The 26,874-nt window shown below is 44.2% G+C and overlaps 1 protein-coding gene across 6 annotated transcripts in view; it reads right to left on the reverse strand.

Annotated features, from left to right (window-relative positions):
• NHS (NHS actin remodeling regulator) overlaps window positions 1–26,874 on the reverse strand; it is a 344,288-nt gene that overhangs the window by 41,216 nt on the left and 276,198 nt on the right. For all 6 annotated transcript variants that reach the window (XM_060086362.1, XM_060086363.1, XM_060086365.1 and 3 more), the window contains 2 exons: window positions 17,483–17,635; window positions 1,911–2,044 (listed from right to left, as the gene is read on the reverse strand). In XM_060086362.1, coding sequence (XP_059942345.1) covers window positions 1,911–2,044; window positions 17,483–17,635 — 287 coding nt within the window. The remainder of the gene's footprint in view (window positions 1–1,910; window positions 2,045–17,482; window positions 17,636–26,874) is intronic.

Consider the following 26,874-nt stretch of genomic DNA (forward strand, 5'->3'; position numbering starts at 1 on the left):
GTTTGTTGGGAAAATGAAGCACACTCATTGCTATTCATTATTTTAAGCTTTTTCCTATAGTCTTATTTTGGTATTTAGACATTATTAAAAATTACACAGATTAAGACAAAGGGTAATATTTTTATGTCATTTCTGTAAATGCTTAACATTCTTCTCTCCCACCACCCCCCGCCAAGAAAGCCAACTTAATGAGCCACAAAACATATTATAATGAATGGGAAAGATATTTTTAGCATTTTTATGCAGAAAATGCCTCATTAAAAGCAAATGCTTCAGCAAGCAGATTTGAGCTTAATAGGAACTTTTGTCGAGCAGGGCTTTTATGACAAATCACTAGCATGTTGTAACTGCTCTATCTAAAGACCTAGAAAGCCATAAGAGACTCTACCTTCCTTTCTTATCCCTGGGCTGCATTGCAGCAGTATGGTGAGTTTGACATGGCACTTAGTAGACACTTGATGAGCCTGAGGGACATGAAGCCTACTGTCCAGCCACGAGTAGGAAAAATGTCTGTGTACTGTTCAATATCACTCACTGTTTTATCTGGATATATCATGAGAGTCATTTAGATGAAATCTGTTCTCGGCTTGGTGTCTGGCATCATGTGACCCAAATATTTTGCATCTAATTTGCATACTGTAAAGCCATAAGGGTACAGGGTTTATAATCATACATATACAACCTTAATTTCAAATAAAACCCTCAGCTTCTACTTACACTATTGTAACTTCTTTAGACTTAGGGCCTCAAACTGTCATGACAAGGGACCAGGGGTCTACCCATTCAGGCAGGCTGTGTGGGCTGATTTGGTCACAGAAACCATAGTCTCTCACCTCAGTGGTGCCCTACTCAGAGGCACAAAGTGCTCATCTGTCCCCAGTGAGCCCTCAGAAGGCACACCTGGGGTAATGGTGTTTCCAGGTATTCTGAGCTGGTCTCAGCTTCATCATCTCTGATCCATAATTGGGGGCTTGAGCTGAGTTACAGCCACACCTACCCAGGCAAGGCTGACATCACCAGTGGTGATGACATCACTCTGGTAACTGGTTACTCAGAAGAGCACCCTCCCTTATAGAATGGGGGAAGCATGAAATTATGAGATGATTCATCTTCAAATGGTAATTTTTCACATCATATAAGTTCTTTCTCAGTTCACCCTACCTAGTCAGCCACACTATCGCCTGACTAGTAATAATAGTGGTTGCAGCAGTTAACATTTACTGAGGTCTATGTCAGGCATTGTGCTAAGTTCTTTCCATGCCTTATTTCATTTAACCCTCAAGCCCTATAAGCTAGTTACTATTAATATCCCCATATTACAGATGAGGGAACTGAGGGCAAGGAAGGTAAGTAACCTGCCCTAAATCTTTCAGCTTGTATGCAGAAGAATTATGATTTGAAGCAATTTTTCCCCTGATTTTATTTTATTTATTTTATTTTTTATTGAAGGATAGTTGATTTACAATATTATGTTAGTTTCAGGTATACAGCACAGTGATTCAGTTTGATTTTTTTTTTCTTCAGATTCTTTTCCATTATAGGTTATTACAAAATATTGAAAAGAATTCCCTGTGCTATGCAATAAATCCTGTTGTTTATCCTTTTTATATATAGTGGTGTGTATCTGCTAATCCAATATTCCTAATTTCCCTGATTTTAGAGTCCTTAACTATTATTGCTTTACTGCATTGTGCAGCCAATTAAAAAAAATCTGTATCCCCACCCTGTTCCCCAGAAAAGAGGCATTCCTTTCAGGAATGAAAGGGGAAAAATTCTGTTTTCAAATGCCCATGATTAGCTCTTTCAGGCAGCCCAGTCTCCTTCAGTAGGAGGAGTGAAACTGACGTCCAAGACCCACTCATACTTCCCGCTGAGCAGGTACAGGGCTGCCGCCTGGCCATCAAGCTCACCATTAAGAAGTGCCGGTCCTTAAGTTCGCGTCTTCTCTGGCTGTGAGCTGGGGGGTAGGCGGGCAGTGGAGGAGCTACTACGGAAAGGGGTGCAGCAGCTCTCTGCTCCCGGCGATCGCTCCGGCTCCGGTGTTCTGGGGGCAGAAAAAGCGATAATACAGAAACATACTTGGCATTTTCAATTTCTCTTTCCCCCTTGGGAGGATGAGCAAAAGGCTGGAAAAAAGTGACATTTTGCTAATCCAGCTCATTTGTATACCAAATAAGCTTTTCAGAATGGTTCTGAACTAAACTTTCACTTCATATGAAGTTGGACACCTGCATTTCAGTGGGTCCATCTCATAGTCATTGACTCTAGGTTTGGAAAAAGTAGTATATTTCTCAACATGCCTCGTTTCAAAACAACATGAGCAAAAAAAAAAAAATCTAGAACAATGGTGCAAGATCTGCTGACATCAGTCCTGGAGTGGACCGTAGGCACAGACACACCAGAGCCTCCCAGAGTGGTAGCGACAGATGCTCACAGCCATCCAGTGGGTGATGGAGCCAGCTCACATTGGCTCAGGGGCCCAGATTGCTATGTGTTCAGGAATTTTGCGAGCCAGTTTTTAAACTGTTGGTAGCTTGAAATAGGCTACGGTGGGAGTATTTATATCACAGAAACTGGAGAGTCCTACACATCAGGGCTTTATTCATTTATTTCTTTATTACGCTTTTTAAAAACAGAGCCTGTGGCCTGCACACCGTTGCACCCATCTAAGCTCTGTCACCCACAACACTCACATGGCTTTCAAATCCTGGGTTCCTAAGAAAGTAAAGAAATCCCAATGGTGACAGTTGTCTGATTTAGGAATAAAGGTACTTCTGGGAAAAACCAAGAAATTTCCTTGTGTGCGATGAAGTGGTCCCGACTCACTGACAAGAATCCCTGAGACATCAACAGCACGGCTTAGCTTTCTGGGTGTCTCAGTGAGCCCCAAAGCACATCCTACCCAACATACTGGCCACACCAAAGGCTTCCCTGCCTGCCAAACCCCAGCCCACACTCATGCCTAGGGCCTGAAATCTCGTGACTCCCACTGAATATGACCAAGGTAGAAATTTGTGCAGCAGCAGATGTCTTAATCTGTCTTCTGTTATTTAAAATTGCCATTACTCAGCACATCTACGATAATAATTATGATGCCCAATATTTATTGAGCAATTGACATGCATCAAAGATGCTTTGCAAAAGCTTTTAGGTGCATTATCTTGACAACTGCATGAAGTAGGCACTGATAGTGTCCCTCTTGTGCAGATGCCTAAACCAATCAGGGAGGCTAAGTCATTGCCGAGCTGTCAGTGGTACACACTTGGCCCCAGGGCTCTGCTCTTCACCACTTCTTGACCTGTGAGCTCTAGAAGGTCCAAACACACCTTGCTAATCAGAGCAAGACTGCTGGGATTTGATAGTATTTGATTATAATTACATTTTATCACATTCTAATTCTTTGGACATTGACAATATAGAATATTTGGCTACTCATAAGACACTAATTCTTTTGCCCGTGTTAGGAAACAGCTAACTACACTGACCCTCTCAGGTGGCGTCAGAGGCCCTTTCTCTGAAAGCCCTGTAGTGTCAGTGGCCATTTCATCTCTGTCATTGTACTGATAAAAATCAGGATGTCTCTATATGTCTGCCTCTTTTATAGAAGGCTGCCCCTGGACAACAGAGATTATATTCAGCTTTCTGTCACAGTGCCCTGCTGTGCCTGTGATATAGTGGGTTCTCAATAAATGTGGAGTGACTGAAAGGAAGAACAAATTAATGCTTTCATTAAGGTCTGCTTTTGTAACAGCAGAATGCACTCTAAAGCCCTACCTTTCCCATGGGCTGTGTAGTTAGTGCCCTCGCTGTGCCCTTGCTGTTAGGTCCTTCTCTGGTCCTGTTGCCTATTTACACTGGCCGCCCGAATGCTGGCCCCTTTCCTCTTTGCTGTAGTCAGTGTGCTGTACTCTAAACCAGTACCTGAGCACTCTTGAGCCTTCTGATTTCTGTCCATGTCTGACTGGCCTGTCTGTGGGCCTCCCTGCCTCAACTGCCGACTTTGTCTGTGTCAGGAAAATGTGGCAGTATTTCTCATCTACCTTTGCTTGGGATTCTTTTTTTTTTTTTTCCTTAAATCTGGCTCCTTAATTTATTTATTTATTTATTTATTTTTGGCTGTGTTGGGTCTTCGTTTCTGTGCGAGGGCTTTCTCTAGTTGTCACAAGCGGGGGCCACTCTTCATCACGGTGCGTGGGCCTCTCACTATCGTGGCCTCTCTTGTTGCGGAGCACAGGCTCCAGACGTGCAGGCTCAGTAGTTGTGGCTCACGGGCCTAGTTGCTCCGCGGCATGTGGGATCTTCCCAGACCAGGGCTTGAACCCGTGTCCCCTGCATTAGCAGGCAGATTCTCAACCACTGCGCCACCAGGGAAGCCCTGCTTGGGATTCTTTAGACAAATGTTGACTCCCATTCACAACCAGAGAAAAGTCCTCATCCACACACAGGTGGTCTTTGCTAAAGTGCCACCATAGCCATTGTTCATCAGGAAGACTTTAAAAAAAAATAACTATATAGTTGCTTTACAATATTGTGGGACTTCCCTGGTGGGGCAGTGGTTAAGAATTTGCCTGCCAATGAAGGGGACACGGCTTTGAGCCCTGGTCCGGGAAGATTACACATGCCACAGAGCAGCCAAACCCTTGAGCCACAACTACTGAAGCCCACGTGCCTAGAGCCCATGCTCCACAACAAGAGAAGCCACCGCAATGAGAAGCCCGTGCACCGCAACAAAGAATAGCCCCCGCTCGCTGCAACTAGAGACAAGCCCGCATGCAGCAATGAAGACCCAATGCAGCCAAAAATAAATTAATTAATTAAGGGGGAAAAAAAACAATGGAATACAATATTGTGTTAGTTTCAGGCATACAGCTTCAGATTCTTTTCCAATATAGGTTATTACAAGATACTGAATATAGTTCCCTGTGCTATACAGTAAATCCTTGTTGTTTATCTATTTTATATATAGTGCTGTGTATCTGTTAATCCCATACTCCTAATTTATCCCTCCACCTCCCCTTTCCCCTTCGGTAACCATAAGTTTCTTTTCTATGTCTATGAGTCTGTTTCTGTTTGGTCAATAAATGAATTTGTATTTTTTTTTTAGATTCCACATATAAGTGATATATTATTTCTCTTTCTCTGTCTGACTTACTCGGTATGATAATCTCTAGGTCCATCCATGTTGCTGCAAATGGCAATATTTCATTCTTTTTTAGTCCTGAGTAATATTCCATTGTATATACACCACATCTTCTTTATCTGTTCATCTATTCATGGACTCTCAGGTTGCTTCTATGTCTTGGCTATTGTAAATAGTGCTGCAATGAACATAGCAGTGCATGTATCTTTTTGAATTATAGTTTTGTCTAGGTATATGCCCAGGAGTGGATTTGCTGGATCATATGGTAACTCTATTTTTAGTTTTTTAAGGAACCTCCATACTGTTCTCCATAGTGGCTGCACCAATTTACATTCCACCAACAGTGTAGGAGGGTTCCCTTTTCTCCACACCATCTCCAGCATTTATTATTTTTAGACTTTTTGATGATGGCCATTCTGACTGGTGTGAGGTGATTAACTCCTTGTAGTTTTAATTTGCGTTTTTCCAATAATTAGCGATGTTGAGCATTTTTTCATGTGCCTGTTGGCCAACTGTATGTCTTCTTTGGAGAAATGTCTATTTAGGTCTTCTGCCCAGTTTTTGATTGGGTTGTTTGTTTTTTGATATTGAGTTGTATGAGGTGTCTGTATATTTTGGACATTAAGCCCTTGTTGTTCTCATCATTTGCAAATATTTTTTCCCAGTCTGTAGGTTGTTTTTTCATTTTGTTTATGGTTTGCTTTGCTGTGAAAAAGCCTATAAGTTTGACTAGGTTCCATTTATTTATTTTTGCATTTACTTATTTTACCTTGGGAGACTGATCTAAGAAAACATTACTATGATTTATGTCCAAGAATGTTTTGCCTATGTTCTCTTCTAGGAGTTTTATGGTGTCATATCTTATGTTTAAGTCTTTAAGCCATTTTAGTTTTATTGTTGTGTATGGTGTGAGGTTGTGTTCTAACTTCATTGATTTACATGAGGCTGTCCAGCTTTCCCAACACCACTTGCTGAAGGGACTGTCTTTTCTCCATTGTATATTCTTGCCTCCTTTGTTGAAGATTAATTGACTGTAGGTGTGTGGGTTTATTTCTGGGCTCTCTATTCTGTTCTTTTGATCTATCTGTCTGTTTTTGTGCCAATACTATGCTGTTTGGATTACTGTAGTTTTGCAGTATTGTCTGAAATCTGGGAGGGTTATGCCTCCGGCTTTGTTCTTTTTCCTCAGAGTTGCCTTGGCAATTCTTGGTCTTTTGTAGTTCCATATAAATTTTAGGATTATGTGTTCTAGCTCTGTGAAAAATATCATGGGTAATTTGATAGAGATCATATGAAATCTGTAGATTGCTTTGGGTAGTATGGCTGTTTTAACAATATTAATTCTTCCAATCCAAGAGCATGGGATAGCTTTCCATTTCTTTGTATCATTTTCAGTTTCCTTTATCAGTGTTTTATAGTTCTCAGCATATAGGTCTTTCATCTCCTTGGTTAGGTTTTATTTATTTATATTTTTTTGCACAATTTTATTATTTATTTAAATTTATTTTATCTTTTTGGCTGCTTTGGGTCTTCATTGCTGCGTGTGGGCTTTCTCTAGTTGCGGCGAGCAGGGGCTACTCTTTGTTGTGGTGCACGGACTTCTCATTGAGGTGGCTTCTCTTGTTGCAGAGCACAGGCTCTAGGTGTGCAGGCTTCAGTAGTTGTGGCACGCAGGCTCTAGAGCGCAGCCTCAGTAGTTGTGGTGCACAGGCTTAGTTGCTCTGCGGCATGTGGGATCTTCCCGGGCCAGGGCTCGAACCCATGTCCCCTGCATTGGCAGGTGGATTCTTAACCACTGTGCCACCAGGGAAGCCCTTTGCACAACTGTAAATGGGATTGTTTTTTTACTTCCTCTTTCTGATATTTCATTGTTAGTATAAAGAAATGCAACAGATTTCTGTATATTAATCTTGTATCCTGCTACCTTGCTGAATTCATTTATTTGTTCTAAGTTTTTGTGTGGAGTCTTTAGGGTCTTCTATATAGAGTATCATGTCATCTGTGTACAATAACAATTTTATCTCTTCCCTTCCAATTTAGATACCTTTTATTTCTTTTTCTTGTCTGACTGCTGTGGCTAGGACTTCCAATACTATGTTGAATAGAAGCGGTGAGAGTGGGCATCCTTGTCTTTTTTTTTTTTTTTTTTTGCGGTATGCGGGCCTCTCACTGCTGTGGCCTCCCCCGTTGCGGAGCACAGGCTCCGGACGCGCGGGCTCCGGACGCGCAGGCTCAGCGGCCATGGCTCACGGGCCCAGCCGCTCCGCGGCATATGGGATCCTCCCAGACCGGGGCACGAACCCGCATCCCCTGCATCGGCAGGCGGACTCTCAACCACTTGCGCCACCAGGGAGGCCCGGCATCCTTGTCTTGTTCCAGAATTTAGTGGGAAGGATTTCACCTTTTCACTGCTGAGTATTATATTGGCTGTGGGTTTGCTGTAAATGGATTTTATTATGTTGAGATATGTTCCCTCTATACCTACTTTGGTGAGAATTTTTATCATGAATGGATGTTGAATTTTATCAAATGCTTTTTCTGCATCTATTGAGATGATCATGTTGTTTTTGTCTTTTCTTTTGTTGATACGGTGTATCACGTTGATTGATTTGTGTATGTTGAACCATCCTTGTGACCTTGGAATGAATCCAACTTGATCATGGTGTATGATCCTTGTTATGTGTTGTTGGATTCAGTTTGCTAATATTTTGTTGAGGAATTTTCCATGTATATTCATCAAAGATACTGACCTGTAATTTTGTTTTTTTGTAGTATTGTTGTCTGGTTTTGGTATCAGGGTGATAGTGGCTTCATAAAATGATTTTGGGAGTGTTCCCGCCTCTTCAGTCGTTTGGAATAGTTTGAGAAAGATAGGTATGAGTTCTTCTTTTTGTTTGGTAGAATTCCCCAGTGAAGCCATCTGGTCCTAGACTTTTGTTTGCAGGGAGGTTTTTTGTTGTTCTTGTTATTGTTTTATACAGATTCTATTTTACTTCTAGTGATCGGTCTGTTCAAATTATCTGTTTCTTTTTGATTCAGTTTTGGCAGGCTGTATGTTTCTAGAAACTTGTCAGTTTCTTCTAGGTTGTCCATTTTGTTGGCATATAACTGTTCATAGTTTTTTGCTTATGATTTTTTGTGCTTCTGCGGTATTGGTTGTTTCTCTTTCATTTCTTATTTTGTTTAATTGGGTCCTCTCTCTTTTGTTCTTGGTGAGCCTGGCTAGAGGTTCATCGATTTTGTTTACCCTTTCAAAAAACAGCTCTTGGTTTTATTGACTTTTTATTATTTATAATTCTATTTTATTTATTTCCTCTCTGATCTTTATTTCCTTCCTTCTGCTGACTTCAGGTTTTATATGTTCTTTTCTAATTCTTTTAGGTGGAAGGTTAGGTTGTTTGAGATTTTTCTTATTTTTTGAGGAAGGCCTGTATTTGTTGTAAGCTTCTCTCTCAGGACTGCATCCCATAGATTTCGGATGGTTGTGTTTTTTTGTTTTTTGTGGTTTTTTGCGGTACGCGGGCCTCTCACTGTTGTGGCCTCTCCCGTTGCAGAGCACAGGCTCTGGACGCGCAGGCTCAGCGGCCATGGCTCACGGGCCTAGCCGCTCTGCGGCATGTGGTGTCTTCCCGGAACAGGGCACGAACCCGTGTACCCTGCATCGGCAGGCGGACTCTCAACCACTGCGCCACCAGGGAAGCCCATGTGTTTTTATTTTCCTTTGTCTTGAGGTATTTTTTAAATTTCCTCTTTGATTTAATTGTTGACTCATTGTGTTTTTTAGTAGCATGTTGTTTAGTCTCTATGTAATCATTTTTTTCTCATTTTTCTTTCTGTGGTTGATTTCTAGTTTCATGCCATTGTGGTCAGAGAAGATGCTTGAGATAATTTCTTTTCTCTTAAATTTGTTGAGGCTTGTTTTGTGTCTTAGTATGTGGTCTATCCTAGAGAATGTTCCATGTGTACTTGAAAAGAGTGTGTATTTTGGTTTTCTTGGATGTAGTGTCCTGTAGATATCAATTAAGTCTGTTTTAATGTGTCATTTAGAGTCTCTTGCCTTATTGATTTTCTGTTTGGAAGATCTGTCCATTGATGTCAGTGGGGTGTTAAAATCTCCTGCTACTATCGTATTCCCATCAGTTTCTCCTTTTATGTCTGTTAGTATTTGTTTCATGTATTTAGGTGCTCCTATATTGCATACATATACGTTAATGAGTGTAATATCATCCTCTTCCTTTATTGATCCTTTTATCATTAATACAGGGTCCTTCTTTGTCTTTATTCATGGCCTTTGTTTTAAAGTCTATTTTGTCTGATATGAGTATTGCTACCCTCGCTTTCTTGTCATTTCCATTTGCATGAAATATCTTTTTCCATCCCCTCACTTTCAATCTATGCATGTCTTTAACCCTAAAGTGGGTCTCTTATAGGCAGCAGATTGTAGGTTCTTGTTTTATTATCCAATATGCCAGTCTATGTCTTTTTATCAGAGCATTTAGTCTATTGACATTTAAAGTAATTATTGATAAGTATGTATTTATTGCCATTTTAAACCTTGTTTTCCAGTTGATTTTGTATTTCTTCTTTGTTCCTTTCTTCTTTTTGTTTTTCCTTTTGTAGTTTATGGTTTTCTTTTGTATTATGCTTGAGTTCCTTTCTTTTTGGCTTTTGTGAGACCACTGTATGTTTTTAATTTGTGGTTACCCTGGTTTTCAAGTATGTTAAACCATAACTGTATCTTCTTGCTTTAGACTGATAGTCATGTAAGCGCAAACACATTCTAAAAAAACTACATATTCTTACTCCCCTCTCCCACATTATGTGATTCTGATGTCCTCTTTTACATCTTCATGTTTATCCTTTTGTTGTTCCTTATAGTTATAATTGCTTTCACAAATTTTTTGATTGTTTTTAAATTTATGTACTGGCTTATTTAAGTGATCTTCAATCCTTTTTTTTAAATTTATTTATTTATGGCTGTGTTGGGTCTTCATTTCTGTGCGAGGGCTTTCTCTAGTTGTGGCAAGCGGGGGCCACTGTTCATCGCGGTGCGCGGGCCTCTCGCTGTGGCGGCCTCTCTTGTTACGGAGCACAGGCTCCAGATGCGCAGGCTCAGTAGTTGTGGCTCACGGGCCTAGTTGCTCCGCGGCATGTGGGATACTCCCAGACCAGGGCTCGAACCTGTGTCCCCTGCATTAGCAGGCAGATTCTCAACCACTGCGCCACCAGGGAAGCCCCCCAATCCTTTTATATATTTGCCTTTCCTGTTGTGACTTTCCCTTTCCTATAGATTCTTGCTTCTTTTCTGTTTAGAGAAGACCTTTCAATATTTCTTGTAGGATAGGTTTAGTATTTCTATATTCCTTTTTTTTAACTTTTTATTTTATACTGGAGTATAGTTGATTAACAATGTTGTGTTAGTTTCAGGTATACAGCAAAGTGATTTAGTTATACATATGCATGTATCTATTCTTTATCAAATTCTTTTCCCATTTAGGTTGTTACATAATATTGAGCAGAGTCCCCTGTTTTACACAGTAGGTCCTTGTTGATTATCCATTTTAAGTATAGCAGTGTGTACATGTCCATCCCAAACTCCCTAACTATCCACCCTTGCCCTGGAACCATAAGTTTGTTCTCTAAGTCTGTGAGTCTGTTTTGATTTTTAAAATAAGTACATTTGTATCATTTTTAAAGATTCTGCATATAAGCAATATCATATGATATCTATCTCACTTTCTCTGTCTGACTTCCTTCACTCAGTATGACAATCTCTGGGTCCATCCATGTTGCTGCAAATGGCATTATTTCATTCTTTTTAATGGCTGAGTAATATTCCATTGTATATATACACCACATCTTCTTTATCCATTCCTCTGTTGATGGACATTTAGGTTGCTTGTGTGTCTTGGCTATTGTCAGTGCTGCAATGAACATTGGGGTGCATGTATCCTTTCGGACCATGTTTTTCTCCAGATATATGCCCAGGAGCGGGATTGCAGGATCATATGGTAGCTCTATTTTTAGTTTTTTAAGGAACCTCTGTACTCTTCTCCATAGTGGCTGTACCAGTTTACATTCCCATCAGCAGTGTAGGAGGGTTCCTTTTCTCCACACCCTCTCCAGCATTTATTGTTTGTGGATTTTTTGATGATAGCCATTCTGACTGGTGTCAGGTGATATCTCAATGAAGTTTTTTTAATTATTATTTACTAATTTTTATAAATTTATTTTTGGCTGTGTTGGGTCTTTGTTGCTGCTCACGGGCTTTCTCTAGTTGCGGCGAGTGGGGGCTACTCTTCATTGTGGTGCGCGGGCTTCTCATTGTGGTGGCTTCTCTTGAGAGCACAGGCTCTAGGCACGTGGGTTTCAGTAGTTGCAGCACGCAGGCTCAGTAGTTGTGGCACGTGGGCTCTAGAGCGCAGGCTCATTAGTTGTGGCGCACGGGCTTAGTTGCTCCATGGCATGTGGGATCTTCCCGGACCAGGGGTCGAACCCATGTCCCCTGCACTGGCAGGTGGCTTCTCAACCACTGTGCCACCAGGGAAGCCCTCAATGTAGTTTTGATTTGCATTTCTCTAATAATTACTGATGTTGAATATCTTTTCATGAGTATTGCTGTATTGCTGTATTCTTTTAGTTTTTTGCTCGTCTGAGAAATTCTTTCTCCCTCCTTCTATTCTAAATGATAATCTTGCTGGACAGAGTATCCTAGGTTGCAGGTTTTTTCCTTTCAGAACTTTGAATATGTCTTGCCACCCCCTTCTGGCCTGCAAAGTTTCTGTAGATAAATCAGCTGATAGCCTTATGATAGTCCCTTGTAAATGACTCTGTTTTTCTCTTGCTGCCTTTAGAATCCTCTCTTTATCTTTCACTTTTGCCATTTTAATTACGTGTCTTGGTGTGGATCAGTTTGGGTTCATCTTGTTTGGGACGGTCTGTGATTCCTGTACCTGGATATCTGTTTCCTTCTTTAGGTTTGGGAAGTTTTCAGACAGAATTTCTTCAGGTACATTTTGGATCCCTTTTTCTCTTTCTTCTTCTTCTGGAATCCGTATTATGTGTAGGTTGGTACACTTTATATTATCCCATGGATCTCGTATGTTGCTTTCACTTTTTTTTCACCTGTGTTTCTGTCTGCTGTTCTGATTGGGTGGTTTGTGTTATTTTATCTTCCAGATGACTTATTCATTCTGCTATTTAGACTTATTTAGTCTGCTGTTTATTGACTTTAGCTCGTTTTTATCTTGACAATTGAGTTGCCTAATTTTGATTGGCTCCTGTTTATGGTTTCTATTGAATAGTTCCTTGTTACAGTGATCTACATTTCTATCAATAGTGTTTCTTAGGTTCTTTAGCATTTTTATTACCTCCTTTTTGAACTCAGGGCCTGGTAGACTGGTGAGGTTTGTTTCATCGTTCTCTCAGGGGTTTTCTCTTATTCTTTTAAATTGGGAGTAGTTCCTCTGCTTTTTCGTTTTACTTATATTTCTCTAACTCCACGAATTTAGGAGAAACAGTTATCTACTGTGGTCTTGAAAGGCTGTTTTTATGTGGGAGTGTCCTGGTGTAGACTGTGTGAGTCCAGTATTTTTGGTGTGAGGGCTCTATTTGGTATGATGCTGGCCACTATCCACCCTTGATGGGGGGGTGTTTGGTGTTGTGCTGGCCAGAGCCTGCACCGTATGTTGGGTGGGGCCTCATCTTTGCTCTGTGGTTGTCACAGCCCTGTCAGGGGCGGGGTCTCCTCCCCGGCTGTTGGAGTAGAGGCCCTGAGGTCTGGTTCTCAGCTGCAGCGTGAGGTAGGCGGGACCGGAGCACTCCCTTTGGGAGCCGCTGTGTGTTCCTCCTCAGGAGCTGTCCGCCAGGACCTGTGACTCTGTGAGGCCTCCTGCCACCTGGTGTGCACACCCACAAAATCCGCTGGTGCCGCCCTGAGACCCGTCTCGGCTGTGGGAGCGCTGACAATTGGCTCGAGCATCAGCCTTGCCTTTGAAGTGTGCAGGTTCACAAAGCATGAGCTCCCAAAGCCTGCTGCCCCATGGTGGGAGTGCTGATAATTGGCTCTGATGTCAGCCCTGGTACGTGCGTGCTCCCAAAGTGTGGTGTGGCTGGAGCCGCACCCCGCAGTGAGCACACTGACAATGAGGCGACTATGGCGGACCCGTACCCGGCCCTTCATGCGTCGATAATGGGGTCCTTTGGCGGACTTGTGCCCCGTCCGGTGTGCACCCCCAGTTGCAGCCCAGACCACACTCCAGGCTCTTCAGGATGTGTCTGCGCAGCCAAAGTAAGTCCTCTTCCCGTGTCTGTCCACTGAAGCCTGAGTTTCAGCACCCATGAGCTGTGCATACCAGCTGGCACGCATCTCAGGCTGGGAGGTGTGGCAGCATGGCAGGTGTCAGCCGGTCCCTCTGTATCTTGCTTGGCAGCAAGTCAGCCCGGGCACACTCCTCTCTTGCAAATTCCAGGCCCCTGCAGCTCCCCTGCCCTGGCGGACCTTCCAGCCAGCAAAGGAGGTTCCCAGGGTGAGGGAACCCTTCCTCTTTCACAGCTCCCTCCCAGGGGTGCAGGTCCCATCCTGATTCCTTTTTTTTTTCTCTCCTTTCGTCCTACCCGGTTATGTGGGGATCTTTCTTGCAGCTTTGGTTGTATGAGATCTTTTGACAGCTTTCAGCTGGTATTCTGTGAGAATCTTTTAATGTACTTGTAGGGGGGAAGTGAGCTCCATGTCCTACTCTGCCACCTTGATCTCCCTTCCAAGAAGTCTTTTTGAGATAAACGTCTTCCATGTTAAAGTGCCCACCTCCAGCACCACCCTCATTTTTCTCTGCTAGGAAGCAGTGGGCTTTTCTAAATGGGCAGTGTAAGGAAAAGCTTTTAAATTCTTAAATGCATAATGAAGAGTAAACTATAGGTGTCACTAGTTAGGAAAAGGTAGGAGGAAGGGAGGAGTCTGGAGGGAGATATCAACTCAATTTCCCATTCAATTTCTCCCCTCCTACCCTTTCATTTGCCCCAGGCCGGGAGTGGGCAAGTAGATTAATGGGTCCCTAATACTTCTTTCTGGTGGTGGTGTGAGGAGAACATTCGTCAGCTAGAGCCTGAAACTGCAGTAGACTCTTGGTGCTTATTCCCTTAGACCAATGAAATTTAGACCCCAGCCCTGAAGCTTGAAAGGAAAGGAAATATAAAATATAAATCTCTCTTTATAGCCTCTTAGTAATCTCTCTCTCCTTGTCTCACAAACATAAACATTGGCATCACTTCAAGCCATTATTGGCTCTGAGTATAAAGAACTGCTAAGAAAAGGAAAAAAAGAGGAATCAGATTCTAAATAACTTGAAATCCATTATGATGCTGCTTCCTCTGAGGAGCCTTCCCTGAAGCTCCATGGCATCATTAGTGCCTTTCCTCTGAGCCCCCATATTTCCTCTGAGCCCCCATATCACTGTGTTGAAATTACCTGGTTACTTGCCTGTCTCCCTCACTAGACCAGGAATTCCTTGTGGGCAAGGACCACACACTATTTCTCTCTGAATCCTAGGTGTAGCACAGTGCCTGGCCCTCAAGAGACTTTGTTGAGGGGTTTGCTGTTGAGCAGATCTTGAAGGCAGCCAATTTCTCGGTTCTGATCTCAGTCCCCCAGCTCCCTCCTTAGAGCCCCATTTCCAAAAGGAGCACGCTGCTGCTGCACCACAGCCTAGCTTGTCTGTGGTTCATCATCCACTCACTCCCTTCTGGTGGAAGCCAGGACATTCCAGCTGTCCAAATAGAGAACCTACAGGGAAGCTCATTTGTGAGCAAGGCCTTGTCTGATAGGTCAGTATTAGTCATGGCCACCAGATGGCAGAAGTGGTATTCTGATGAATGCACTACTAAGCTACTGTTTCTTGGACAAGGGTAAAAAAAAAAAAAAGCCACTTTCTAATTTTAATTCTACACTGCATGTTTTTAATTCTATGATGCCTATAATTCCTGTTTATGGCTCTCTGCAGTGCTATTAAAACTACTACACCCAAGATTTGCTATTGAGACAACCACAAAGCAAGCCTGTCTGTGGAGGGCAAGATGCAGCTCCTCCGTCTTCCTTACAAACCCCAGGAGGCCCCGTATCCATCTCTCAGCCCCCAGGAGGAAGTTCTGAGAAAATTGATATTGGCGCTTGCTGTTCCTTAGTTCTGCCTTTAAGTCCAAACCTGACAACACAGTGAAATGTGATAGCTTACGAGCAGCTTAATGTTATCTGGTTGAATCTGGAAAAATCTAATCAGAGATGACTTATGAATAATAATAAAGGGATAAAAATAATTATGTCTAAAGGGCTAACGTTACTCAAGCTCTCTAATGATGGGATCAGAGAAAGTATTTAGTGAGAATGATTAGATTCCTCTGTCGTCATTCTCTGCCCTCAGTACTCAACCAGTTTTCTACAGAATTTGATTCAGTTGCACAAACATTCATTGAGGACCTACTATTATGTCAGGGTCATGCTGAATGCTTTGAATAAAAAAAATTTATGGGAATTCCCTGGCGGTCCAGTGGTTAGGACTTTGTGCTCTCACTGCCGAGGGCCAGGGTTCAATCCCTGGTCAGGGAACTAAGGTCCCACAAGCCGCGTGGTGTGGCAAAAAAAAAAGAAAAAAGTAAAAAAAGAAAATTTATAAGATATCATCCTTGTCCTTGAGTTGCTCATGGATTAATGGTAGAAGACAGGCCCGTAAGTGGTTAGTTATGATATGATAGAAGCTTATAAGTGGCACAATGGGATGATGCACAGGCGATTATGGCAAGGGCGCCTAATCCAGGCTGCAGAGGAACAGTAAGAGTGTTAACGAAGCTTTCCGGAAGGTGGCTGGCACTAAAAATTTGGTAGAGAACTTTTCAGCCAACTATAAAATTGAAGTGAATAGTAAGAATGCCAGCAGTAGGTTGAGAGGATACTGTCACCCTTCATTATAAGGGTCACAGTATCTGCTACTAATAACCAAGGGGAATTTTTAGAAACAATTGCATGAGGGAGATTAGTAGGTTAGCTCTTTCATTAAAGGGAAAAAAGACAAGGGATGGGCAAAAGGGAGGAGTCATACACATGAGGAAGAAAAAAGCTGAAAACAACATTTGTCATTTTATTTCTCCGTCCTGATAGTGACATAAAAATATTTTATTTGAATTTTAATACTCTTGCAAAATACCATTCCTTAAAGGAGCATAGGGAATTTGGAACAAAGACACTGAATGTACAGACCCCATGTGTCTCCATAGCAAAAATCTAAAGGCCAAACAAGCTGGCCTGCCAACTTCTGACACCAACGGAGGGGGCTCTGAAAAGGATGATGCCAGTTTTTAATCTCCTTGTCCTAATTAGAGTGGCTTTAAGGCACTGAAAAGTAACCAGTGGAAGAAGAGGCTGTATCTTCTACCTTGAATGCTGTGTGCCTCTCTCCGGCTTTCTCAGGACTGTGAGAGAACTAGAAATAGAAATATTTATTTCCCTAGGACACAGTGTATGGTGCGGAGGAAAAGAGCTCTGGCTGGGGGGTCTGGAGGCCTGGGTCTGGGTCCTGGCACTGTACCTAACCTGCTGCATGTGACCCTCAGCAAGTGTCCTGACCTCTCTAGGGCTCCATGTGCTATGCTGTAGAATGGACCAGATCACTGGTTCTCAACAGCAGCAGAAGAAACCCCCTGGGGAAGGTTCCAGTTGTTTGTTAGATGATTGGGCTGGAGCCAAGGATGACAGCCATCCTACGAGTCACAGTGCAGTCCTGAACACTGACACAGCGCCCCAGGTCCCACAGACAGCCCGCCAGAATTTCCTGTAAGGGAAAAGCCTAGAACCTACTTCTGAGTCAAAGCTAATTAAAATCCAGAGGGGTTTTTTTTTTTTTGGCTCATGTATATTATGTGCTGAATGCACCAGTTTCTATGGTTGTGTCCTCCTGCCCCCTGACTCTTTCATTTCTCTGTGCTTTGTGTTCAGAATGACTTCTGTCTTTACTTAATCCAAACCTACTTTTGATAGGCACAAACATCTGTCTTCATTATGTCTTCTAGTGCAGCCGTGCCTGGGCATTTGCATATTGCAAATATTATTATTATAAATAATTTTCCTTTTAAGTTCTCTTTATTATCATATTCAGGCCATAATGCTATTTTTAGTTACATCAATAGGCAGGTTATATTACCCATGAATTTCATTTCAGGGTAGAAAACGGAGCATTTCAAAGTACTTGCTATAGCAAGGGGAGGTATTGGGACCGATGGGACAGAAAACAACCCCTTGATGGGATGAGCTCCAAGTTCTCTCCCCGAAATGCCCCCAAGCCCGAGATCAGTCACCTCTGCGCAGGGCTTGCAGGCTCTGCCGGGCGTGGCGGTGCAGCTCCTCCACGCAGGGCGGCCTGGTGGCCGGGAGGAAGATGTTTCTCTGCTGGTGCCACGGTGCACGGTAGTACACGCTCAGCTTGCTCTCGATGTCCAGGTTGGAGACGGCTGCAAGACAAAAGAGGAACACAGGGCATTATCCATCCGAAGCTTTCAGTTGTGCATTTGGCAGACCCTGGGGCGGGACAGGGGTGGAGTCTGGGTGGAGTGGAGTAGAAATCCAGACCGCTGCATTCACAAGAGGAACTTGCTTAAGGCTCGAGAAAGGTTTCAAGTTTACGATACAGATAGGACAACCTTTACCCCCAAGCCAAGGGATGGGAGACCCCGGGACACCAAGCATCTGTCCGAGACCAGCCAGTTTCCTCTCTACACCCTCACTTCTCACTCTCTGACACAGTTGTTCATGAACCTGGACAAGCCCCTGGCCAGCCATGCTTCAGGGTGGGGTGAGGTCCTGCCTTCCAAGAAGGCAGAGAAGAGCCTCAGGAGTGAGTGGAAAAGCTTGCCCCAGCTCCAGTCTTCTGCCCGCAGGCCCTCAGAACTGTAGTTCTGCACACCTGCTCCTGATGCCCACTTGAACTTTGCCCCTCCCTTGCCCTGCTTTCTGTCTCCTGTGACCCCCAGCCCCCGACCCTCACTATTGAGCATTATCCTGCCCTCTACTTGCCATCTCCACTGTCTGCCATCTTTCAAAGCATTGCTTAGCTTCCCTAGTTTTGCCCAGGGAAGAGCACAGGCATTAAAGAACTCATTAAGGGGTGACTGGTGTTAAGGGAGGGAAACCACAGACAGTGCTGGTGAGGAGAGGGACACGGTCCTTGCGACTCCTCCAAGAGATCAAGGAAGAAGGCCTCCTTCCCCCGAACACAGCATTTAACCCATTATGTCTTCTTCATGCACACACTGAGCCTAAGATGGAGATCACCCGTGAGTCAAAGATAAATTCTTATGGAAGGCACTGTTCCTAAGCAGGAAGCGTCTGATTAGGAAGTTACTGCACAGAGGAGCTCCTGAGCACCTGGGCAGCCTGCCAGCCTCAGGAATGGCGAGAACTGCCCCAGTCTGCTTTACCCTCCAGACCTACTATCTGGACCAGACCTACCCTGCGTCTCCCAGTCTCGTCCTCTCCTTCTGCTTTTCCTTTTTTTCCCAGGGTGTGATTTGGGGGCATTCTGTCCCACTGTTTATTCCTGTGCCCCAAACAAACTTCTGGTTCCTGTCCGATCCTTTTCTTTTTGAAATCTGGTGTACCATTTCACTTTGTCTGGGAAGCCTTACCTAAAACATGACACTCTACAGATAAAGCAGGAAGGCAAATGTAAAAGAAGGGAAGATACTTTTGTAGAAGGGGTGGGGCGGGAATAGAAGAAAGAAAATTGGGAAAACGCAGCCTTTTGATAATTAGTCCCCCGCCTCCCCGGGCACTGCATTTACAGCAGTTGTTTTTGTTTTCTTAAGCAGTCTTTAGCAGTGTTGTTGTTGTTGTTGTTTCCCCTAGAATAATACATCCTGACCGCAAGGACCACCAGTAGAAACAAGGACATATTTCCAAAGATGCTAAAGAAACATCACATGGACAGGGTCAAAGGGACAATGCTATCTATGCCTCTACAACAGTGCCATCAAATAGAACTCTGTGATGATGAAATGCTGTATTAGCTGTACAGTCCAATGTGGTAACCACTAGCCACAGTGGCTACTAAGTACCTTTAATTTTTAATTTTATTTAATTTAAATTTAAATAGCCACGGGTAGCTATTGTATTGTACAACCATAACCAGAGTGTACTATGTATTATATTCTCGCACCCTCAGCTACAGAGCAGATTACTCCCTTTGACCTAGATTTATTCTCACTTGGTGTTTTATCTCCAAGACTTCAAGCCGGAGGGTTAGAGATCACAGGATTATCTTCCTGGGTAGGGGAAGAGTATTGTCAGGGGAAAGTTCTATGGGGCCAAGAATAAAGGCAGCAGCTTTTCTTTCTTGCGTTACTCTAGAACCTCAACCCTTTCATTAGAAACCATAAGTGCCTGGCGAACCAGTCAGGGGTCATTGAGTCCTGAGGCCTCTTCAGGCCTCAGATGAGGTGTGGGAGGCCTTGGGGGTAGAAAGGGTGGGCCACATCTGGATCAGAGCTCTCCTTCTCTCATGTGTAAAGTAGGGGGAAGTGCTGAAGACAGAGCCTTTATTTAGCCCCCCTCAGAGGAATGCTCTGGTTCAGTGACCAGGACTGCTTGAAAAGTCAGCCTCTCCCTGGATGCAGAGGTCAGCTCCCACCCAACAGGGCCGAGCTCATTACCAAACTCAACGGAGGTGGCTGTAAATTCATGTGCTAGTGACAGCTGGGAGCAGGGACAGAGCAGAAAGCTTGCCTGCTGGAAAGAAGAGGCAGGAGGTTCAGTGGATAGTCCCTGAAGCAGAGGGACTTCTGAGCACCTCCTCCCCCAGGCTCATCCTTTCAGCGGGAAGGCGGAAGCCAGGATTTGGGGCTGGACCCAGGTGACTTGGGGGTAGACCAGAGAGTCTTATAGCCCCTCATTCCCTCAGCACCACAGACCAGATGCTCAGGGTCTTATATTTTGATAGCCCCTCAGAAACGAGGTTGAGTGGCCGTGGGCCCTCCATCTTTGTGTGGGGAACAGCTTTTGCTTTCAGTTTTGTCCTTTGGTTACAGAGCATTACCTAGTACTGTGTGTCCACCAGAGGCAGGCAGACAGGCACTAATGGAGCTCTTCTAGGGAAAACTATCCCACTTTCCTTCTTTAAAAAATCGATTCCTGGGCCTCCCTGGTGGCGCAAGTGGTTGAGAGTCCGCCTGCCGATGCAGGGGATACGGGTTCGTGCCCCGGTCTGGGAGGATCCCACGTGCCGCGGAGCGGCTGGGCCCGTGAGCCATGGCCGCTGAGCCTGCGCGTCCGGAGCCTGCGCTCCGCAACGGGAGAGGCCACAACAGTGAGAGGCCCGCATACCGCAAAAAAAAAAAAAAAAAAAAAAAAAAAAAAATCGATTCCTTTTCCTAAATAGCAGTTCAACAAAAGTTGAACCCACTCATTCATAAGCTCGCTGTGCCACTGCCATTGCAAGGTTGCCCCACATCTTCAGGTTCACCCTGCCCCTTTTTCTTCTCTATTTAACAATTTCACCCTGGCTGAGCCATGCGAGATAGTAGGTTTAGTTCTCTTACTTAATGTTTGGTCTCATAAAAATAATACAAAGAGAAGCAAGAAGGTTTCTCCTCAGCTTATTTGGGTATATCCAGGGAACTGTCCGGTAGGCAGAATTCTTGGGGTAGCCCCCAAGATTCCTGCCTTCTCGTGTACATAACCTGTATAGTCTCCTCCCCTTGAGTGTAGGTAGAATCTGTGAATTATGGGATTTTAAGATCCCTCTTCAATTGACTTTGAGTTGATCAAAAGGGAGATAATTAGTGTGGTGTATCTGGTCTAATCAGGTGAGCCCTTAAAAAAAAAAAAAAGACAAGCAGAAGCAGCGATACCCTCCTGTTGGCCTTAAAAAAGCAAACTGCCACATTGTAGAGAAGGCCAGGTGGCAAGTAATGGGGCCTCTAGGAGCTGAGGGCCTCAGTCCTAGAAACCTCAAGGAACTGAATTCTGCCAACAACCCAGAGGCCCCTGAGCCTCAGATGAGAACTCAGCCCCAACCAAAACTTTGATGGCAAGCCAAGGGGACCCTGAGCAAAAGACCCAGTTAACCCATGCCCAGATTCCTGAGCCACAGAAATGTCAAGATCATAAATGGGCACTGTTTTAAGCTGCTAAGTTTGTGGCAATTTGCTGTATGATATTAGAAAAGGAATACACCCTCCCACTATTTTATCTGCTTCCCTAGAGCCAGTTGCTTGCCTTGCCTGGTATTTGTCCTCTCCTTCCTTTGTTACTCCTCCCAGGGAAGGGGCGGATAATGGCACAGGTTACAGTGGGAAATAGGGCCGTATGTCTTGTTTTTATCCCCTACACAGGAAAAAGGTTATGTGCATGTATCAGTTTTCCTGTCCAAGACTGTAGGCTCTTGCAGGGAGCTCCAGCCATATGCTAAGCACTACACCAGGTGCGTTATATTCGTGGTATCTTCACACCACCCAGAGATTAAAGTAGTGCTCCCATTTTACCAATAAAGAAACAGAAGCCCAGAGAAAGTGAGTAAATTTGCAAAGTCACACACCTGGCATGTAGAAGATCTGGGATTAGAAACCATCTCTGGCTTCCAAGCTGCTGTTTTTTCCCAAACCAAATATTGAGATAAATTTGCCTAAACTAAGGCTGATTGGGGGAGGGGGATGTGAAGCGGCTGTCTGCCACATGAAAAGTATCTAGTGCTTCTCAAAAAAAGAAAGAAAGAAAGGATTCATAACTGCTACTCTGTCATCCATAGCATTAGGTGTAACCAAGAACTGAGTGAATCTTTCACAAAGTGTCCAGGAGATATGTCATATTCCAGAAATACAAACAGCACTACAAACAGATACCATAAAACCAAACTGCTGAAAGAAAATGCCATTGTAGGAAACGTCCACAGGGCAGTGAAAAGTCTTTCTAGACTCAACTCAGCTGATCCCCCTGTCAAACTCTGAAGGTAATGGGATTGTCTAGACCTTGACTCGTAGTGATGTATTGACAGCATGGATATGGTCACTGGGTTCATCTGAAATGAGCTGACTTGGAAACTGAGGAAGATTGGTGTCTGCCCCTCTCTTGGAAAGGCCAGGGTCATTTCTTCTTTTTTTTTTTAAGTATATATGTATGTATGTATTTATTTAGGCTGTGCCGGGTCTTAGTTGCGGCGTGCATGCGGGATCTAGTTCCCCGACCAGGGATCGAACCCAGGCCCCCTGCATTGGGAGCACAGATTCTTAGCCACTGGACCACCAGGGAAGTCCCCAGGTTCACTTCTAAGGACAGGTAGAGGCTCGGCTTTAGGAATTGTTGGGAGGGGATAAAAAATCAGGGGCGAATACAGTCTTGCGCCAGTGCCTCTCCAGCCCCCAGTCTAGGGTTGGTACTTGTTCAGTACTGCCTTTCCTGGCCTCATGAGCTTATCACTCCCTTAAAGCTTTACTGCCCTTAAGAGGAGTGCAAAAGGCTTATTCTTGGCCTCTCTTCCTGGAAGGCCCCTCTACTCCGAGTCCCCATACCTGCCGCTGGCTCTCTCCGCAAGCTACTCCTTCTTCCTTCTCCCAGGCTCTCAAGAATTTAAAAGGGGAAGGTGACAGCTGAAATCAAAGTCTGAACGTTACGTGTTGTGAAAATGTCAGAAACGTGTGCAAAGTGACTCTGACATGGAATTTCTACCCCTTCAGGGGAGGGGAAGGGATTTTTTAAAAATGTTCTTAGAGTGTCTACAGTACTAACTACCCACATGTACCTTGCTAACCTTCCTTCCACCCACCCCCATCACACCGCTTTCTTGCTGGGAACACAAACCATCCATCCCAATGCCCTCTGACAGAAAGCAGCAAGGAACATGTTTAGCGCATCACTATATTAATGAGCATCTGAAATTGCATCACAGATACGTCGGCGGTTTGCTCTCTGGGTCCCTGCTAGGCTGCAGCTGATCCTCAGCAGTCACCAGCCTGGTAAGCAAAATGGAAATCTACTCAGGGTCTCTGGTGCTACTGCCTGACTTCCCAGATCCGTTCGGGAGCAAGGGAGGGGATTTCTCCACTCGAGACTATTCATTCTCTCCCTCCCTTCCCGACTCCCTTCCTTCCCCTCGCCAACTCTGCTTGGCAGTGTGGAGGAGGGAGCAGGGTAGGGAGCACCAAGGCTCCTGCTACCTGTTGAACAACCCAGCGCCAGAGCCAGGTGCCCACAGTCTGCCCCTGCTGGGCTTCCTTTTCCGCAGAACCACAATAATTCAGACTTGTTCCCCACTGTGGACAAGGCATCCAACATGGACCCCTCAGCATCAGAAAAATCTAGGCTTCCTGACAAGTTCTAGCACCCACAGAATAGGAGAATGTGGCTGTGTATTTATTTACGCACGAAAAGGAGCCAGAACGATTTTTCCCATATAAATATTTCTCTAACTTCTAAAACGAAATGATGCTTCACACTAGGAGTATGTTTAATTATTGCTGCTGTTGTTTCAATGTTCGACATCCTGTGGAAAGACCACCAGAAGCCTGGGTTCTACTCGCAGTTCTGTGCCCTTGGGCAAGTCACTGAACGTTCCCAGGATTCAAGTTCCCCATCTTTACAAATCAGGGTTTGGCCTTCCTGCTGTCTGACGGAGTCCTGTCTGCTCTGTTTATGCCTCTGCTTTCTATCAGTCACCAAAATTACATGAGGTTGCATCATCCCCCCAAGAAAGACTCTGTATTCAAGCTACGGCAGGATGCACTGGGGGAAAGAGCCTGGGCTCTGGGATGGAACGATGGGGATTCAGCACAGCAGCAGTGGATCCAGAACAAGTGACTGAAATCTTTGGGCCTCTGTAAGTGGGGATCCTAGAGCCTTCACAGAATGGTTCGTAGGATCCAGGGAAATGATAAAGTCCTTGACATGTCCCTGCTTACTAAATATTAGTTCCCCTTCCTGCAGTGGGAACAGAAGAAGATGAAGAAGCCAGGATTGGGGTCCAAGTTCAAAAGACGAAAGTCTGGAGCTCTCCAACTTCCTGTTTTCTTTATTTTCTTGTCTTCATGGTGAGTCAAGTGTAAACAAAAATGAGGCTACTAGAGATCACTCTTGGTGGGGGGTGTGGGGGGTATCTTACAATCTGGAAACTGAAAAGAAAGCTGCCTACGACCACGGAGCCTGCGACCTCTCTGACAGGTCCGATGTCCCCGGTCTCTGATACTGGTTGACTTGGGCAGCATTCAGTGTAATGACTTAGAGATCCTAATTCTCTGAGTCACTGTCAGAGCTGTAGCACTGTATGTTCTCCTTGGAAACGGTTTATAATTTTCTTGTTTATCTTTGGGTCATTCTGCTGCCATGTTCTACACCATGCACTTCCTCCAGAATGTAAGCACGTAGCCATCTGTCACAGCTCAGCTATTGTTTTCAGAAAATTCCTTTAGGCATCTAGCAGAGTCACTGGATTCTACTACTGAAGAGACCTCGGAAATTATGGCGTTCTGTGTTTTTTCAAACCACAGGGCGTGACCCTTTAGTGGATTGTGAAATCCGTTTAGCAGATCAAGACTAGAATTTTTTAAACAATGAAATAGAAGAGAGTAGAATAGAAAATACCACAGTGCACCTCATGTAGTATTGTTTCTTGACGCTCTTCGTTCTGTCACATATGTGTGCATTTGTATGTGTGTATGCCGGGGTGTGATGTAAACATGTATTTCTTGCTCTGGGCAGCAGTCAACACACTGAAAGCTACTGTGTGGGCCACCCCTCTCAGGTACTGAGGAGGAAATCAAGGTTCAAAGATCTGACCCAAGATCACAGAGTTGATTTTTGGCAGAGGTAAAAACAAAGCTTCGGTCTCCTGACCCCGGGTCCACGCACTTCCCTTGGCAAAGTTCAGCCTGGCCGCTGCGCCCTTCATCTCTCTCAGTGCTTATTTGCTATCTATCACATCTATCAGGTTGTCCTTCCGAAAACAAAACCCGAAACTCAGAACACACGCTTTTCACCTGTCATCTAAGAAACTAGCCATTTTAATTTGGGGATGCCAGAAACACTTCGGCCCAGGGAGCAAAGAACAAGTTTCCCGGGGATGCTGATGCTCCCAGTCAGCAGACCACACATTGAGCAGCACTAGTTTATAGATACTGAGGCAACAAGGTAGGTATTAGATTGAACAATATTAAATTAGTGATATTCAACTGTTTTGCTCTACAAAAACCATCTCAATAGCGCGGTCTAATGATTAGATCAACCCCAAGGTTAGCTTTACCAGAGGGGCCATGATGTTCTCAGATAGTGGTAAAGCGCCTGCTTTCCAGCAAACCTGGGCTGAAAATGACCAGTCAGTCACCAAGTCATGACACCTTTGTGCCAGTTTTCAAGACTTGCATGCCTGAGCTTAAATCAGAGTGGGAGCCTGGCTCCACCCTTGCCTCATCAGCCCCACACCCCTTAAAGAGACACTGGCAGTTTTACATGTTTGCAAACAAGTTAACGTATAGAAAAGATAATACTGATCAGAAATAAGGAATTTGATCTTTCAGGAGAGCCAGATGGATAGCTAAGGAATACTTCAAAGATTCAGAAAAGGGTGAATTGTCACAAAGCTATTTTCATTATTTGCAGAGAACCAGGTGAGGCTGGTTACAGGGAAGACATGAGTATCAGCTTTTGGTATTCTTGCTTCCTTGAAAGCAGGAAGGTGGAGAGGAAGGAAGGCACTCTACCCACAAAGATGAATATAGTGTTCTAAAGTCCCTTCATTCCTGCTCAAACTACAGATGTGCTGTTATGAACACAGGTACCTCTGACATTCCAGGGAAGAAAGTGGAGCTGGACTGGGAGAGGCAGATCAGAAAAAGCATGTGAAAATCACCTTTCTATTCAGGCGACGCTGCATACAGCCACTGGATGTAAGAGGAAAGGGTTCTTTCTGTTTCCATTATGGTGCACAGAGACTCTCTGGTCCTCTTGGACAGATGCCCTTGGCTTGGTTAAACCATGAAGCAGTAAGGTAATTAGCACATGACACCCAGTTACACATGCTAATAAATCTCTTCTCCTACGTAGAGGTTAGTCTCTTAAAATTTACTTAGAGATCATCAGCAATGATGGAAAATTTAAAAATACAAAAGGTCCCACATACCACCTCCACTGCACTGCACTTAGAATGAATTACTTGCTAATTAGTATCTTCATAGGTAGAGAAGTGATGACGTTTATAATGAGTTGTGTGCTCTCAATAAAAGACACACATAGTTAACACATGATATATTGAATCTGGAGTCAGAAAAGATGTGTTGTCTTTTGACTCAGCCTGAGTCTAGCCGAGTCTGCAGCAATACTGAAGGAGGCCCACTCTTCATGGACAATGGCTCTCTCTTTCTCAATCTGCCCGGGGAAGACAGGCTCAGAGAATGGTTCCCCAGGACAGGCATTGAGGCAAAGGTTCAGGAGGTGATACTAAGAAGCTACCAGTAGGGGGAGGAGGGAAGTGAGAAAGGGAAGGGAAGGAAGCCAATAAAGGGTGTACGTATGAGCATGTTATTATGGTGGGTAACTGGGGCTGGATTCCCTTCGGGGAGCTAGTGCAGAACACACCCCTTAGAGGCGAGGGAGTTGGGATGTTTATCTACCACTTCCTATCAATCATTGGTTGAAGGCTGCCTAGGTGCCAGAACAGTATTTCCCTGACACTTCTAGAAAAGCAGGCTCCTTAGTCAGAGAAAGAATGCAG

The sequence above is a fragment of the Mesoplodon densirostris genome, chromosome X (assembly GCF_025265405.1).
Source record: "Mesoplodon densirostris isolate mMesDen1 chromosome X, mMesDen1 primary haplotype, whole genome shotgun sequence".
Lineage (NCBI taxonomy): Eukaryota > Metazoa > Chordata > Mammalia > Artiodactyla > Ziphiidae > Mesoplodon > Mesoplodon densirostris.